This window comes from Poecilia reticulata, linkage group LG7, assembly GCF_000633615.1.
Source record: "Poecilia reticulata strain Guanapo linkage group LG7, Guppy_female_1.0+MT, whole genome shotgun sequence".
In the NCBI taxonomy this organism is placed as follows: Eukaryota; Metazoa; Chordata; class Actinopteri; order Cyprinodontiformes; family Poeciliidae; genus Poecilia; species Poecilia reticulata.
Genome location: NC_024337.1, coordinates 29879562 through 29895724, shown reverse-complemented (window position 1 = coordinate 29895724; position 16163 = coordinate 29879562). Strand labels below are relative to the sequence as shown.

The 16163-nt window shown below is 38.8% G+C and overlaps 1 protein-coding gene across 3 annotated transcripts in view; it reads right to left on the bottom strand.

The window, feature by feature from the left end:
• LOC103468032 (piezo-type mechanosensitive ion channel component 2) overlaps positions 1 to 16101 on the bottom strand; it is a 42024-nt gene extending 25923 nt beyond the window's left edge. For 2 of the 3 annotated variants that reach the window (XM_017305801.1, XM_008414867.2), the window contains exons 1-15: positions 13318 to 13602; positions 12233 to 12328; positions 8900 to 9001; positions 8686 to 8731; positions 7062 to 7221; positions 6758 to 6971; positions 5738 to 5951; positions 4471 to 4648; positions 4159 to 4257; positions 3946 to 3987; positions 2799 to 2931; positions 2400 to 2554; positions 1083 to 1349; positions 560 to 668; positions 258 to 379 (exon numbers count right to left, since the gene is read on the bottom strand). In XM_017305801.1, coding sequence (XP_017161290.1) covers positions 258 to 379; positions 560 to 668; positions 1083 to 1349; positions 2400 to 2554; positions 2799 to 2931; positions 3946 to 3987; positions 4159 to 4257; positions 4471 to 4648; positions 5738 to 5951; positions 6758 to 6971; positions 7062 to 7221; positions 8686 to 8731; positions 8900 to 9001; positions 12233 to 12328; positions 13318 to 13381 — 2001 coding nt within the window. In that variant the 5' untranslated portion in view covers positions 13382 to 13602. Of the gene's footprint in view, positions 1 to 257; positions 380 to 559; positions 669 to 1082; positions 1350 to 2399; positions 2555 to 2798; positions 2932 to 3945; positions 3988 to 4158; positions 4258 to 4470; positions 4649 to 5737; positions 5952 to 6757; positions 6972 to 7061; positions 7222 to 8685; positions 8732 to 8899; positions 9002 to 12232; positions 12329 to 13317; positions 13603 to 16020 lie in introns of those variants that run through there. The other variant, XM_017305802.1, reaches the window with a different exon arrangement.
• Positions 16102 to 16163: the final 62 nt, after the last annotated feature.

Below are 16163 nucleotides of genomic sequence, written 5' to 3'. Positions count from 1 at the left end.
TATATATAGGTAGGGCATTCATCTGTTACTCTGCATCTATTTTTTTTTTTTAATGGATTATAGAGTACAGAATTGCAAAAATACAGCATATCTATGTTTTCCTTCATAAAATGATTTAGACACTTGGCTGCCAATATGATGGTAAAATGAAATATATCAAAAGTAGGAAAGAAATAGGGTCCAAAAAAATTATTTGCATGTTCCATTAAATGAATTATATTAATTAATTATGATATAATAATGAATTAATTACTCACCTTCCCAGAGAAGCTTACTATGAAGAACATGGAGCAGCAGAACAGGATCCAGTATTTGATGAGAAGCCCTTTGACCCCTGAGATCAGCATCCCTACCAGAGGCGATGGCTGACTTTCCTCCGCTGAAACGAAGGAAATCAAAAAGAAGTGAAAAACAAAAATGGAAGTAGGAAAGAACAAGGATAAATATTTGTGAGAATTGCAAAAACTAAAGAGAATGATGTGAGGATGATTTTGTTCTAAATGTCTAATTTCTGTCCAAAAAAAAAAAACTCTGAGAGAAGCAATTTAAGCTCATTTACGTGGGACGGATGTAATGTCTTCAAGAGATTCCTTCTTCATCTTCTGCTCCTCCTTTCTTTCCTTCAGCTGCTGGCGAAACATCACCCAGAAGCTGAAGGTGTAGAAGACCTGCAGAAAAAGAAGGCAGCGAATCACGAGCAGAAACTCCAGGATTTACTGGCCGTGTTTAGACATTTTTCAGACATCCGCGGCAGAAAAGCTGAGCGGTCAGAACTGACCTGTTAACACTTTTAATTTCACACGAGTATTTAGAACAATGTTTGATTAAAAGAAATGCTGGATTAAGGGAGCTTAAACTTCACATTAGGATGTTGCCAAAACTTTAGACACATTTTTTTCACATTTTTGTTTTTGTATTTCATGTTTACTACAAATATATTAGCAAAAGTGTTGGATTGTCACGTGGAGTAAATTCATCTAATACTGAGGGAAAGCTTTTCTGCAAAACTTCAACAAAACAAAAAAATGTTTGCCATAGTTTCTCCATTTTTAGGCTGGTGGATCTCATGAGTCCTGACTCACCTTGGCTCCCAGGTGGACACAAGGTGCAGGGTGGTAGCTGTTCAGGTCAAAGTCCACTATCACTGCGGGGGGCAGCCCTGGATACAGCTCAGCTCGGCTCAAACGCAGCCCGCTCAGGAAGCCCAGCACCACCAGGACGGTGCCGTAGGCGGCAAGGAAAGGGGCGGACATCATGGCGTACCGCCGGCGGTCTCGCATCATCCAGATGAAACAGGACCACACCAGCAGGGCAAAGGTCAGCCAGTTGTTGTAAGTTATACTCCACACCTAGACATAAAGGAGTCGGGTTGTTTGACACTTTTACGACAGATTTTTTATTTTTATTTTTTTCTCAGATTTACCTCGGGTTACTATAATTGTGAGCATGTTCCTTTAGCGTTTGAACACATTAGAAAGAGAGAGAAATACCCTGTTACCGGTTATATCTGAGACAATTAGCAAATCCCACTGGTTTTCTGATTAAAGCTGAGAATATGCTCTGACGCCACAGACAAATTCAACACAACACAACTTATGGACAAGTTCAGGAAAGCAGCTATTTTCTTGTAGTCATTTCCTAACTTATGAAGATCATCACACATCTGCCTGATTAAAATTGAAGAGTGTCTAAAACGCAGTGATATTTAAACTATAAGAAAACTGGAAATCACAGATAACTACCCGAACATCTAGACTCTCATCAACTGGAAAAGTAAAGGATTATAAAACATTTTCTGTCATGTTGTTTTCATTGGTATAAAATATTGGTGAATGTGGGATTTTGTGAAAAACAATAATTTCTTAGTGTGGAGATTAAATGACCCAAATCATGTAGGACAGAATGTGATTATTTATTTATTTTTTACTCTTTAAAAGTTGTTTCTTCTGTCCTTCATTGATTTTGAACCAGACTTTATTTGCTCAGTTTTTAGTTCTTCTTTGCTACATTATGGCTAGTTAACAGCAAGGACATTCAAAGATGAAGAGTACAAGAGGGATTAATTATTAGTTCTTACCTCAACATAATTTTGTTTGCATTTCTTGTGTCTAATGCCATCCTCTGCAGCTCTGGTAGTGGAGCAGTTTGCTTACTTGTTACGGACTGAGTGGTCTAATGCAAAGCGCTCACGCAATTAATTCACAATTCCTCCCAGTGGCTTTCCAGTTCCATTCCCACTGATCTGTGTGAGTCCCACTGTGGGAGCACTAAAACAATTACAGCTCTGTAACAACCGCAGGTTGTCTTACTGTGGCTGCAGATACGTTCCCTCCGCTGTTGAGAAACAGTAGTTGTGTATCACAGCCATAGATGTGTAAAGTGTCACTTGTCGACTTTACCATCATGATGACGAGGGCGCTGACGTAGCTGTGTTTCTGCAGCAGACACCCGAAGACAACGAGGCCGCTGGGGCCTGAAGAGGCAGGTGAGGTTTCTGTCAGACTCCTGGAAGCTTCCTCACACCTGTTCGCCAGTTCTTCATCATTTTCTGCCTCTAACGTGGAAGAGAAAGAGGAAAAATAATAAAACTTAAAAATTCGAATTTGATAGCTTTTCAGGCGTTATGTTTGCACATCTTGTTTCATCTCTCCCTCCTTCAGTCTTTTCATGACTGAATGAAGATTAGGCTAGAGTTAAGAGGCTTAAAAAATAAATAAAAATATTTGAAAATGTTTCTTTGCACAGTCCTGAACGCGTCCCTTCTTCCTGAGGCAGTTTATTTCTTGAGCTGTGATTACCAAATAGAGGAGAGTCGTTTTCTTCGTGAAGAGACGGAGAGTAACAGTTCACGTATCCGGCTTCCTCCACCAGACACCCAAGATTGTTGCTGTGGACGTTCTGCCAGGAACCTCTAGTCATCAAAACCATCGACTGAAAGAACAAAAACAGATTAAGAAAAACATCTGTAGACTTTTTCTACAGCTGTGCAGTGTAATCAGATTATCAGTACAGTTTACTGGTAAACATATTGAGAAAATCCCTCCGATTGACAGAGTTTCAGGTGAACCAATCTCTTCCACTGGGACAGCAACAGGATGCCATCTCTACAACATTTCTACTTATCAACATTTTCTTGTCTCTGAAAGTTACGCTGTCAGTGTTATTGGTATTTAAAAACAACTTAAACATATTTGGGAAGAACAATCATTTGGGCTCAGAAATGATTGTTCAGAAATCATTCAGAAATGATTGTGTGCTGTATAAAAAATAAATAAATAAATAAAAAAACACCACCACTTTCTGCAGGAGAGCTTCCCGAAATGGGTCTTCGTTTAAAAGCAACTGCATCTAAACATTACATCACAAAGTGTAGTGTAAAGCTTCAGATGCACTGCTCTAAAGCTTTCTGTTGTAATATTAAACAAATGGAAATTTGTTCTTTGGGGTGATAAATCACGTTCCCCTGTCAGGCAGTCCGATACAGGAGTATGGATTTTGTGGCTGTCAGGAGAATGATACATTCCTGACTGCATTGTGTTAAGCATACAGGTTAACGGAGGGAGCCTGACAGTGTGAGGTTGTTTATCAGGGATTGGCCCCTTAGTTCTAGTAAAGGAAACTCTTGATGCTGCAGGATACAAAGACAATGTGGACAATTTCATGCTCCTGGATGAAATGAAGGTGAGACTGCACCGTCCTGACATCAACCTGATTAACACTTTGGGGCTGAATGAGACCAGAGCCTTCGAGGCAGGCTGTGTTGTCCAGTATCAGTGTCTGACCTCACAAATGCTCCTTGACGTTGTGGAATACCTTAACAATAGAGTTGAAGCTGCTGTTTTAGTTCAACTTTAGTAAAAGTGAGCTAACACTGTATTAGAGTAAAGAAGGCAAACCTCCAGATACTTTTGGCAATATAGCCTATATAGTAACAGAAATGTTTACCTCATCAGGCAGATAGGTTTCTTCATCTGTGCTGCTCAAGAGCTAAAAGAGACATTTGTGAGTTATTGGAGTGACATTAGCTACATGAGCATAATTCTGTTTGCCATACATTTCCATAAAGAACAACTACCATTACAGGCTGAAATGCTGACTTTTTTTTTTTTTTACAACACAGTATTACCTAAAAGTCAAATAATGATGTTTACATGTCACCTCTTGCTTATCTCCTGTGATGTAGATGACTCTGGAAAAGCTCGGAGGAACTTCAGGGCTTTCTAATGGGATGTCAGATTTGTCAACGTCAGCAGTATCCTGGCATGGAAGGAAGCTATTAAAACCTAGTAAACCACTGACATGATGTAAATATTGTTTATGATCCAGCAGTGGTTAAAAAAAACAATACTCAATATGTAATATTGATAACAAGCAAAAATGAAAGCGAAGGAGAGAGGAAAGAGGGCTTAGGAAAGCAGCAACACGTGCATGCATGCAAAAACCTGGAACTTAAGCACAGCTGCCCCTCACATCGTCATGGTCCTCCTCTGTGATTTGGATCCATTTGTGCAGCAGAGCCACCAGCGTGTAGTAGAGCAGCAGAAGAACCAAGGGGTTGACGAAGTCAGGCCAGCAGACGTGTGGATGCAGACCGAGGCTGTGGGGCGTTGAACCGTCGGTTCGGATAACTCCCGTCATACCAAACAACCTGGATGGAGACGGAAGAACGACAGGATGAAGGAAAAGGAAACCAAGTTAAAGAACGAGGGGGACATCTTGTGACTTGTTCAGTTGAATTGACAAAAGATGTGGGGAAAATTAGACAGGGTGAATATTTATGAAGGAGGGGGACTTAAAGCAGGTTGAAAGAAGTGTGGATCAATCCAAACAAACAAAGAGTTAAAAGGTTTGTCCTCTGTTTAAATTTTAAATTGTGGATAAAGACACTTCTTTCTTTTTTAAAATCAGCTATTAAAAGCAGGTAAAACAGCTGCAGATTTTAATCCATGTTATGTTTTTTTTTTTTTTTTTTTTTTTTTTTAAGTGTCAATGCAGAAAAATATGCCAAAAGATAAAAAGGATGTGTGATGCTGTGGGCCCGTTTCTCTTTCACAGACCCTCAAAGCTCTCTTTGATTTTAGAAGGCAGCTATTTCTTGATCTCTGCAAATTAAAGCTCAGACATTCCCAAATATTTTTGTGTGCGATCATTCCTGCTGAGGAAAAATGTACATTTATTTTGCATATTTTTAAACTTATTTACCAGGGGTACCAGTAAATGTTGAGAAGGCTATTTTTAGTTCTTACTGTCTGCTGATGACAAGTTCAATAAAAGCAATAAGGCATTGTTTAATAACACTGGCATAAGAGAAAACGTCGTATCTGATTGTTATTTTATTTTCTGGCCTGGTGAGAGTAAGAGCCATCTGAGAGAACAGAGTTCCAACGTAAAACAGCTTGTTACACGTAATTGAAATAAATTTTCCAGACTTACATTAGTTATGTTTGTTTGACACAACAACTTAATAAACTTAATATATTTGCTTGGGTAAACTTCAGTTGACTACTTGTAACAAATCAATTATTTTTTAAAGTTGGATCACCTGTTTTCTTTTTTTCAGTGTATGAAATCAATCAAAGTAATTATTTTAAATTTCTTTAGTGGGTTTCCCCCCCACCCTCCCTATGGTCAGTCACTAAAGACAAGGTTGAATGACAAATGCACCTCGACATACAAAAAAGAAACATTTTCCCCTTGATTTTATCCTCAAATTCCCATTTGTGTAATCTTTTTTTACCTGGTGTAAACATCATCTGGTGGGATGAGCTGCTGGGACAGGGGCAGCTGGTAGAGGTACAGAGCCAGCAGGTGTCCTCCGCTGAAGATGGCCATCATCACACACAGGGAGCTGAAAAGCAGCATGCTAATGGGGCGACTGAATATCCACCACCAAACCAGCCCCAAAAACACCCCAAAGTACACTCCTGAGGTGAGGGAAGGCAGCACGATGCCTGCAGACACGTGGACACAGAGTGGGAAAACAAACAGAAAAGAGAGGAGTCAGACAAAACCCACGTGTGGAAAAACTAGAAAGTTGGAAACAGGTCACAGGTTTGTTGTGTCCGGCCCGTCGACCTTTGCTTCATGTCTTTCCTCTCTCTCACAACCTGCTAAAGACGGTCCACTAGAGCCCAAAAGAATCCCTAAAAAAAATTTGTAAATCTATCTATCTATCTATCTATCTATCTATCTATCTATCTATCTATCTATCTATCTATCTATCTATCTATCTATCTATCTATCTATCTATCTATCNTCTATCTATCTATCTATCTATCTATCTATCTATCTATCTATCTATCTATCTATCTATCTATCTATCTATCTATCTATCTATCTATCTATCTATCTGCATCTGTTGCTTCCTTCTATTTTTAAGTTACACTGAAAATTAAGTGAAATAATGAAGAATATTTTTTTACTCCCACATGTATCTTTTTTTTTTTCAGTAAATCTCTGGCAGATTAAATTAATCGACTTTCTTTCGATGTGAGGAGCTGCTGCTGTCAGTGCTGTACGACAGCAACATCTCCCTCCCTGATGTTTCAATGTAGCACATTGTGCTGCTTGCACAATTCATATTTTCCGACAGTTTTGCACCTAAATAATTTTGCAGGTGACGGCTAACTTAAAAAAAAAATCATTGCCTGGTTCATGCTGGGCGAGATGCGAGTCGTTCTAATCAATTACTAGGGCGGGTATCGTGTTAAAGCGAGACGTCACGTTCAGACAACCTAAAGTCGGCTCTGTGATGTACCTGCCAGCCCTAGCAGCAGAGTGACCACCACTTTCCCCGCCGTGTTCATGATGGCTGACAGCAGCAGCCGTACTCCGGCCGCAAACATGATCAGCTTCTGGACAAACTGCGGCGGGCCGGACTGAACCGGCAGAGTGGTCTCCTCAGAGCTGTCAAAAGACGAGGCCTCTGTTTCATATTCTCCCTCTGATTCTGTGTCAGAGGTTTCCACATCCTGTAAGACCAAAAAAAACAACAAAGTCTTATTTTGACTGCATGTTACTTTGATACAATTGCGTCATTGTGAAAGTAGATCTGCTGACACCTCCGAGGGCAAAGAAGGGATCCCGTTTTCATGGAGGTTGACTTGGGGCGCGGGGCGCAGCAGTTTCCGGCACAGCCTCAGAAGGAACAGGACAGAGAGGCAGAGGCCGATATCTGGAGCCAAGAGTCGCACGATGTCTGCTGTGTCAACCGAACTGAATCTGGAAAAAAAAATAACAATAATCACAGCAAAAACACAGCTGACTAATGAAGCTATCTGACTGCAACTCTCAGACTTTGGAGAAAGCGGCCACTCTGAAAATACATCCATCCAGGATCATACAAAAATAAAATCTTATGACTTGGTTCACTTAACTAGTGAAAAAAGCATCCTCTTTTTTTCATCTGGTGTGTAAACGGCACTAGGAGGAATGACTTGTAGTTTGCAAAGCTTCTGATTTCATGCCTTTCTGATCATCTTCTATGCTGCTCTTGCTTACGTGTCCTGGGTATAGTGTGTGTGTGTGTGCATGTGTGTGTGTGTGTGTGTGTGTGCGTGCGTGTGTGTGTGTGTGTGTGYGTGTGTGTGTGTGTGTGTGCGTGTGTGTGTGCGTGTGTGTGTGCGCGTGCGTGCGCATGCGTGCGTATGCGTGCGTATGCGTGCGTATGCGTGTGTGTTGTGACTATTGCTGTATTGAGCTGCTGTCTGCTTTCACTGGGACACTCTAAGTCTCCAGAGCCTTATATCCAGATTAAATAAATGTCAATATAAAATAAAAGCTGTGTTGCAGCAAGACAAGCTGATCTAAGCATTAAGTGCATTGTACGCAATAAGCACTCCTTGGAGATATGAGTACCATAAAAAACTTTAATGACCTGTTAAATTTTTTTGTTTCAGTATCTATGACCTTTTTTATCATCTATTTGCTAGAATGACCATTTTCACATAAAGTCCAGCGATGCAGCTCATGGAGAGGCTTGTGGGTTTATGTCAGCCTCAGAAAGTCATTGCAAACCATTACAGAGTTTCACGTGTAAAGTCAAGACTCTGTGATATTTTAACTATAACTGGTAATTAATTAATCTAATTATATTGTGTTTTCTTTCCTACTTGTTTGTTTGTTTGTTTGTTTTAAAACAGCAACAGCAGAGGCATTCTGGCTTCATCTGTCCATAATGCCATTCTTCTGATTTTTATTCGAGACTCCCCAATCCAAGCATCATGTAATAGGAGTGAAGGTGGGAATGTTGGTAGAAGTTCATCTTATAACCAGTGGGTTGCTGGTTCAAATCTCCGCTCAGTTTGTTTCAATTGTTGTGTCATCGGGTGAGACATAAAGGAAAAGGGACCACTGCAAGTACTACAGCCAGTTTAACCAAATTAACCAAATTATCTACAAATAAAATTCATAAGAGTTTAAACTTGAATATTTACACTTACAACAACAGATCACATGCAACTTTTGCAGGCGCAACATGGCGGCAGACAAAAATGTGAAAAAAAGAAGTAAGAGAATCTGAGACTTTTTGTGGGAAACATTTAGTTTGTTATTCTTAATACATCCATTGATGTTCTGCTACTTTACCTTTAATGTAACATAGAAAAACATGAAGTTCACAAGAGTAAACGATATAAAATAAAAGACACAACGGCTCTGAAATTACAAGTGTCAAGTACTTCATACCTCACAATTCCTAAGTGGTAAAGGACTTCTTCCCAGATCCCAGCGACTGTTAAAGGAAATGGTGAAAAGAGCACAAGTTTCATCTAAAGGTCAGCAAAAACAGCATGGGATCCATGTGTTTTTGTTGTTGTTCTTGTGTTTTAGCTTCATTTCAAGGATATATTGCGTTTTAAAAATGTGCTAAGACGAGTAACAAGTTGTTGTTGTTTTTTACCATGTGGAGGGAGGTAGCTGAAGGCAATCTGCATGAAGCACTGCAGGGCCAGGAAGGTCACACTAACGTAGACTATCAACCGGATAAACTGACCCGTTTTACCTAAAGAGAGCAAAAGAAGGAGAACACAAAGTATTCACATCTTTTCTACTTATGCTACTCTGTGTTTCGCTCAGTTCATCTTCACATCAACTTTGACCGCCTTCAGTGTCCACAACATGATACTGCCACCGCCATGCTTCAAAGTCTGGATGGTGCATTCATTCTGATGTGCTGTGTTCTGCCACATGCTACAGAGTATATGAATGCAGATTAAAAACAAAAGATCAAAGTTGGTGTCATAACCATAGCAGCATACAACAATTGACGGTAACATAGTAAATGGCACATAGTGACATAATTACACACACAATGATTATTACTAGTTAAGGGACTTAATAATCCCACTCTTTTTAGATTCGTTCAGACTTTCATCCCTCTAAAATACATTAAAGCTTTTAGTTGTGGCCAGATGTGAAAAGGTTTGAGGGGTGTGAATATTTTTGTGATTACTATACGTTTCATTATGGAACTGAGTACCTTTTTTTTTTTTGATCAACTAAAGTATTTCTCAGGAAGTGTCTACAATCATACTTGGTTATGTGTGGTAAGTCGATTTTTGCTTTAAGCTATCAAATCCAAATATAAAACCTAAAAATAAACCTTTATAGTTGAACCCTCCATCACTGCGTACACATTCCAGATGACTTTGTGAATTAACTGCATTTAAGAGCATATTACATGTAAAAAAAAAAACAAAAAACAACAAGTAGTGGTGCAATAAATTTTGGTCAAAAATCCAGATAAAAGAAACCATTCCTTATCGATTTCCTGGAGTTTCACTCTTGAGATCAGAACGTTAGAGAAGACAAACAGCTGACGCAGCTCAGCTGCAGCTGAGCCAGCAGATGTGTTGTTGATTGTTCACCATTTTTACTAAAAGCATTGTTTCACTTAAACCTCTCTGCTTACACAGATACACACGCACGCTCCGAGAATTACAGGCGGGCCCACAAATAAAACACACTGCGCACACACATGAGATGAACACACATTTTATCACGTAGTCCAGGATCGAATTATGGAGAGCAAAATATATGTGGAGCTGAAAGGCAATCAGTTTTTTTGTGGGGTTTTTTTTTTTCGGTGACGGTGGAGATAGAAGATCGCTGACATCACATCTTTTAATTCTTTGCTGTAATTACCAGGCTATACATAATTGATTCGGTCACTCCTACCACTTCTCTCCAATCCCCCCTTTACAAAGTACTTTGAGGGAGGGGCAACGGTGCTTTAATTCATCTGTTTGCAGCGATCGATACGAGGAACACGCATGACCTACTCATTCATGTCTGACCTATTAAATCTGCTCCATAAGACGTGTCCATGTATGATGTTTATTATAACACAGTTATGAGGGAGCAAGTGTTAAAGTTCAAACCACTAACTGTGTTGGATTGTTGTATTTATGCGTACACTCACTGTGCAATGCGGTTTTTAGCCTACAGAGTTTTTTTTGTTGTTTTTTTTTTAACCTAAGTGTTTGGTTTCTCCTGTTAGGACAGAAGTAAAAAAAAACTAAAAAAAGTTTTGATCAAATATTGGGCCAAAAACTGTGACCCGGCCTACCGGCTCATTCTTCACTGAGCGATTTAAAAAAAAAAATCCACAACAATCTGATCTCTGAAACTCTATCACAAAATGAAATAAGATGTTAGATGGTAAACTGTATGTATGCCATATAATGCTACTGTCAATCATGTGTTAATAACTTTAGCTGATGCTGTCAAAAGAGTTTGTTTTCTTCAGATAATCTTAGCTGTTAAGTAGGCAGCACAAGCCTAATAAACTATATAAATGCACACTAGTTGACTTTATTAGTTTAAAAGCACTCAAACTGAAACTGTTCTCACTAGTAGGATAATAGATGCTGACAGATACTGACAGTTTACAATCTCATTGTTATTTTTGGTGCTGTACGTCCATGTTCTCTAACCTATAACGCAGGTTTCTGTTCAGCCGCTCCATCTCTTCTGAACGGGGTAAAGTGTTAGACGTCGGTCGTGCAGCAACTGCAAAGGTGGTTTATTCCTGAACTTTCCAGATGTCAGAGTTGTTTGAAGATTTCCTCCATTCTCCCAAATCAGTGTATAAAGGCAGACTGAGTCAGCACACGTCCAGTCAGATTATCAGACGTTCAATAACCTCACTATACAACAAGTAAGGAAACCGTGGGATGATAATAACTTCACAGATCCTCACTTTGAAAAACATCCTGACTCACCCTTAGAAATCAGACATCAATTATTTAACTCATCTTTTGGGTTGAAAACTTAGCACAGCATGTTTGTCCAACCCTGCGGGATTAGAGGAGACGATGGCTGACGGATGGACGGAAATTTAAGGTTTTGTCTGTGATTAACAGACAAACAATAAAAATGTTTTTAAAAATCTCATAGCACAATAATTTGTTCTCGTTCGAAGGTGGAAGAGGAATTCGCATATTGCTTAACACAAATTTCAGAAGTTTCAGAAAAAAAGTCGCACTTCTTTTTTGTACTATTTTTCATTAGTAGTGACGGGTTTTGTGAGGTAAATTATAAAGAAAAAGTGTCCATAAAACTAAAAATTTTTAATCATTAGCCTGTTAAAAGCTTACACAAAGTATAAAGACGGATATTTAACGAGGAAGATTAAACACTACAGACCTCATAAAACAAAGGCCATTAAAAGTGAGCGCTTTAAAATAAGTATTCTTAAACGGACACATACACACAAAAAGCTTCGAATGATAATTTTGTACATAGAAGCATTTTGTAATGACATGTTTACATAATTACATAATTTTGTGACATATTTTCATTTCATGAGCTTCTGGACACACCCGTGTTGAAAACCACCAGCCATGTTGAACCAAATCACTAAGAAACAACATTTTAATTGATGTGAAGGCGATAAGAGCATCTCATCTGAAGTTCTCAGAGAATAAATAATGGAGAAAATTATTCAAACTACTCAAAAATCTGTGTGCAGCCCTGAAGCTCGACAGAGTCCACTTTGAATCAGCTTTAAAGCATGTCATTGAATATATCAGATGAAACATATAGGACCTACTTGTAATCCCATATTTTTATCCTAATGATGAATTTGAAGCCATTAAAATGACCGTGGGTGTTTTTGCGAGAATTAGTCTTGTCTTGATGAAATTCCTAATTCAGACATGAATAATTGAAACTGGGGGGACAAGATGCACCTCATCTCAAATACAGCCGGAGTCAGAGGAGCTTCTCTCACCTTTCAGGGAGACCGGGCTCGGGTTTGGCAGCAGCGGCACGATGAGCAGAAACACAAAGTACACCATAGAGAGGCCATTATAGCGAAACGAAGAAGCTGAGGAGGAAAGGAAACAGAACCAATGAGTTGGAGAGAAATGGTCCAGGTAGGCCTATCGGAGCAACCTTTTATGATTTACTATACCATTTATTTATGTAGTAGCTACACAGAGCCATTAGACTGTTTTGGGTGTAAACTCCTTTTAGAATAATAAAAAAAAAAAAAACACCTGAAATGTTCCCTCTTCTGTAGTTTTCTATTTGCATCATTTTATATGTGTTTAAAAGACTCGTTTGTTTGCATAGCACATTTAAAACCACTTAAAATTGACCAGCGGGCTCTAGAATTTAGTCAAGAAATAACAAACAGAAATGTAAAACAAATACATGTCCAAAGAATGAGTGAAACACAAAAATAGACAAACATTTTAGCTTCTCCATATTCTCTTCAGACTCATTCTTCAGCTAAAGGTAAGAGCAATAACAGTCCGGATGCTGTGTGATCCTGAGTCATTTCTGGCTGGAGGAATACTGATACTCTTCAAAAAGAGCGAGTGGCAGAGGACGATGTAAAATAATTACAAACATACCATTTTTGAACTGGTTAAGATATTTTCTTTTCAAAAAACCCCAACATTCACATTCTAAATAAAAGCTAAGTTATTTCAAATGAAACAATAAGTAAAAATAATCTAAACCACCTCAGGAAATAAAAGAAGCCCAAAACAAGTCTGATGTTCATAGAAAGAGAGCTGAAGATGAAGCTATGCACTAAAATCACTCAGATTGTAGGGTAAAGTTATTGCTTTTCCAAAGCCATCACTTTATGGTCTCTAGATTTTTCCATTATAAACTTTCGATTTTTCGTTTTGTGTTTTCTCAATGCCTCATATCTGAATTCTTTATCAGCTCACCTTGGAGAGATCTTTATTTGATCAAGTTTATACTATTAACCAGCATCTCAGATTGTTAGTTAAAACCTCAAACAACGAAAAAAAAAAAACACAGTAATTTAAACAAAACAAAGAAAAAGAAAAAAACACTCACCGGTCAGCAGAAGCAGAGGTAGTAATAAGTTATAAAGTATCCCAACCACAAGCTCCCCTGCCATGCTGAGATTCCTTCAGACACAAAACGCTCGGCAAATAAGTGCTTCAGGAAGGTGGACGGAAACATCCAACCGTCTCACTCATTTCGAAGTAGAAAGTGAACCTCCGTCAAAGTGTCCTCTGAAACCGCTTTTAAAAGTGCGACGCCCTCAAACAGTAACAGGAATGGTAAAGCGGGAGCCCAGAAAGGACTCCAAGAAGGAAACCTTGACTTTATGATGCTGGTACTGATGGTGACTCCCTTTTTGCTCTTTGCTCGTGTCTCTGTCACACCCTCCACTCCCTCCCTCACCTCTCTCGTATTATGTGCTGCATCTCTTATACTCATATTGCAGATAATCTCACACAGGAGGATAAGCCTCTCTTTTCACCTGACAGGAGAAAGTCTGCTTCCACGGTTAAATAAAAGCACCTAAAACAGCGTAATTATTGAATATCCATCATGGAATTGTGTGCACACAAGGCAGGTGTTCCTGCTTTCATTTCTGTTGAAAACTATGTTTCTGGCCAGACAGACATTGACAAACAGCCGTATTTGTTTTCTTATGGACCCTTGCGCTGCCTCATCATATTTGCACTAGGTTGAAGGGAAGTGTATCTAATATTCATGGCTGTGAGGCCATTAAAGTGCTGGTGTGACTACAGAGGAATAATCACTGCATGCAGGCTGAGACAATCAATAACATAAATTTTATGTCAAGCATAAAATACATATCACAAGATCATGTCGCCTTAAAATATATATGTTTTTTTCTAGTACAAATAGCACATTTGGAATTTTGTTTGTTTTTGTTTTGTTTAGCAAACTGATTGATGCCAAACATTTAACTGAAGCATTTTTGCCATACTTTTTTTTTTTGTTCGTTTAACAATATAAAGAGATTTTTAGTGAGTAAATAAAATCTGTGAGATGCCTCCATTGAACATAAAATGAAGAATTAAACTTACTTAGAAGATTTTGAGGTGTCCTTGGAAAAAACTAGAAACTATCTCTGACCCTCCACCTTGGATCAAGTGAAAGGCTGCCCTCTAGTGTTCAATAGGCCTAACAGCATGAGCACGATTTATCTTTGCGGTTTTTATTCTGAATACGTTTCATTTACAGACAAAGACATCTTGTTAAAAATAAAAATAAAGTAAGACAGCGTAACTGAAATGATCAAAAAATTGTAGAGGTGTGACTTCATTCCTTCCCATATTTAAATGAAAAAAAAGTGTCTGATTATGTTGTCTAATAACTGCAAATGCTTAAAAACGAACATGATTATAAGGAAAGTTTGAATAAGAATGGTAAAGATTGCTTTTTAAATCCAGGCAGCAAAGTCGAGGTGCATCAGGTCCACACAGAGAAATTCCCTTGAGTTTTTATTTTCATTTTTTTTTATTTAAATCTGGTTGTTGGGAGAAAAGAAAATATTTTAATTTAAAGACTCAGGAGCTCGAGTTGGAGACAACAATTTGAAGCTTGACCGTCGTGAAAGTTTGAGCCAGAATTTTAAAAGACGATCCAATTTGACAAGTAACCAGCAGTGCAAAGATAATAGAAGACAAGTCATGTGAACTCTTTGTTCTTATTAAGGGCCTTGCAGCAAAGTTTGCGCTCAACTGAAGGTAACCAAGAGCTCTTTTTATTTACACATGTGAAATTAAATTAAAATAGTCTAGACGAGAGAAAATTAAGCACGGATAGCCATCTCCAGTTCCTGTTTTCCCACCAGCCTTCTTAGTATAAAAATATTTTTGAATTGTTAAACAAGGCTAAACTCCACTTAACTGAAATAAATAACATAAAGAGGGCACGACTATTTAAAAAAATTAATAAAAACAACAATAACAAGCTCTGTAAGCCCCGACATGAAGTTTATTTCCTTTTTCTGAAGTTATTTATGCAGCTCAGTGGAGACAGACTACAGTGACAGACTTTAGTTCTTTGTACGTCTGCGATTTTTCTATCTAATCTTCCCAGTCACTAGTGATTTGATTTAGCTGTGGTTGTTGTCGTTGTCAGGCGTGGTGGTTGAGGTTACACAGTTTGTTTATTGTGCTTTTACTATGCCAGTCACCCAGTATTTGCATTTATTCCCATTCAAATAGCAGAGGATGCTTAAAGCAAAGTGGGGTGTGGCGGTGTGAGGTAGGAGGAAGTGACATTTCAGTAAAATCGTCTGCGTGGTCAGACAAACGGGTGGCTCGGGTCTTTTTCGTGAGTCTGCCCAGTGACCCCCCTTGCAAAGGGAGTTACTTCTGTGCCTCAGATCTATTTACATGAATTAAAATCGTTTGCTTAGACTTTAATATCTGGGAAGTAACACACATTGTCCCAATTCAAAAAGAAGAACAGAATGATAATTTTTTGCTTAAGTGTGAATACCAGCTACAGCTGCAACGCCTTGTGTGACGTCATCAAAGGCATGTGCTCCTGGGAGCCTGTTTTGGGGGAGCTAGGTTTTTTTAATGTCGATTACATAAGGAATTACAGTAAAAAAAAAAAAAAAAGTGGCCATGACATGATCTATAGGTGACAAACTATATGATAAGGGATTTTTTTTTATTTTTATCAATTTTACAGAAAAGTCGCATTAGTAGCTTTAACACATCATTATTCCCAGTTTATTCCTGTAAGATCGCAGCATTTAATTACCCTCTGTTTGGATGCAAATCCGCTTCAGGCCGCTGACCCTTGGTCAGCAGGGATCCCACCCTGTTACGGTCCTTTTTCTTCGAAGAGGGCGCCGTTTTCTGCGCACCGCCGTGCCGCTGACGCAGCTCCGCGCCCCGGCCATG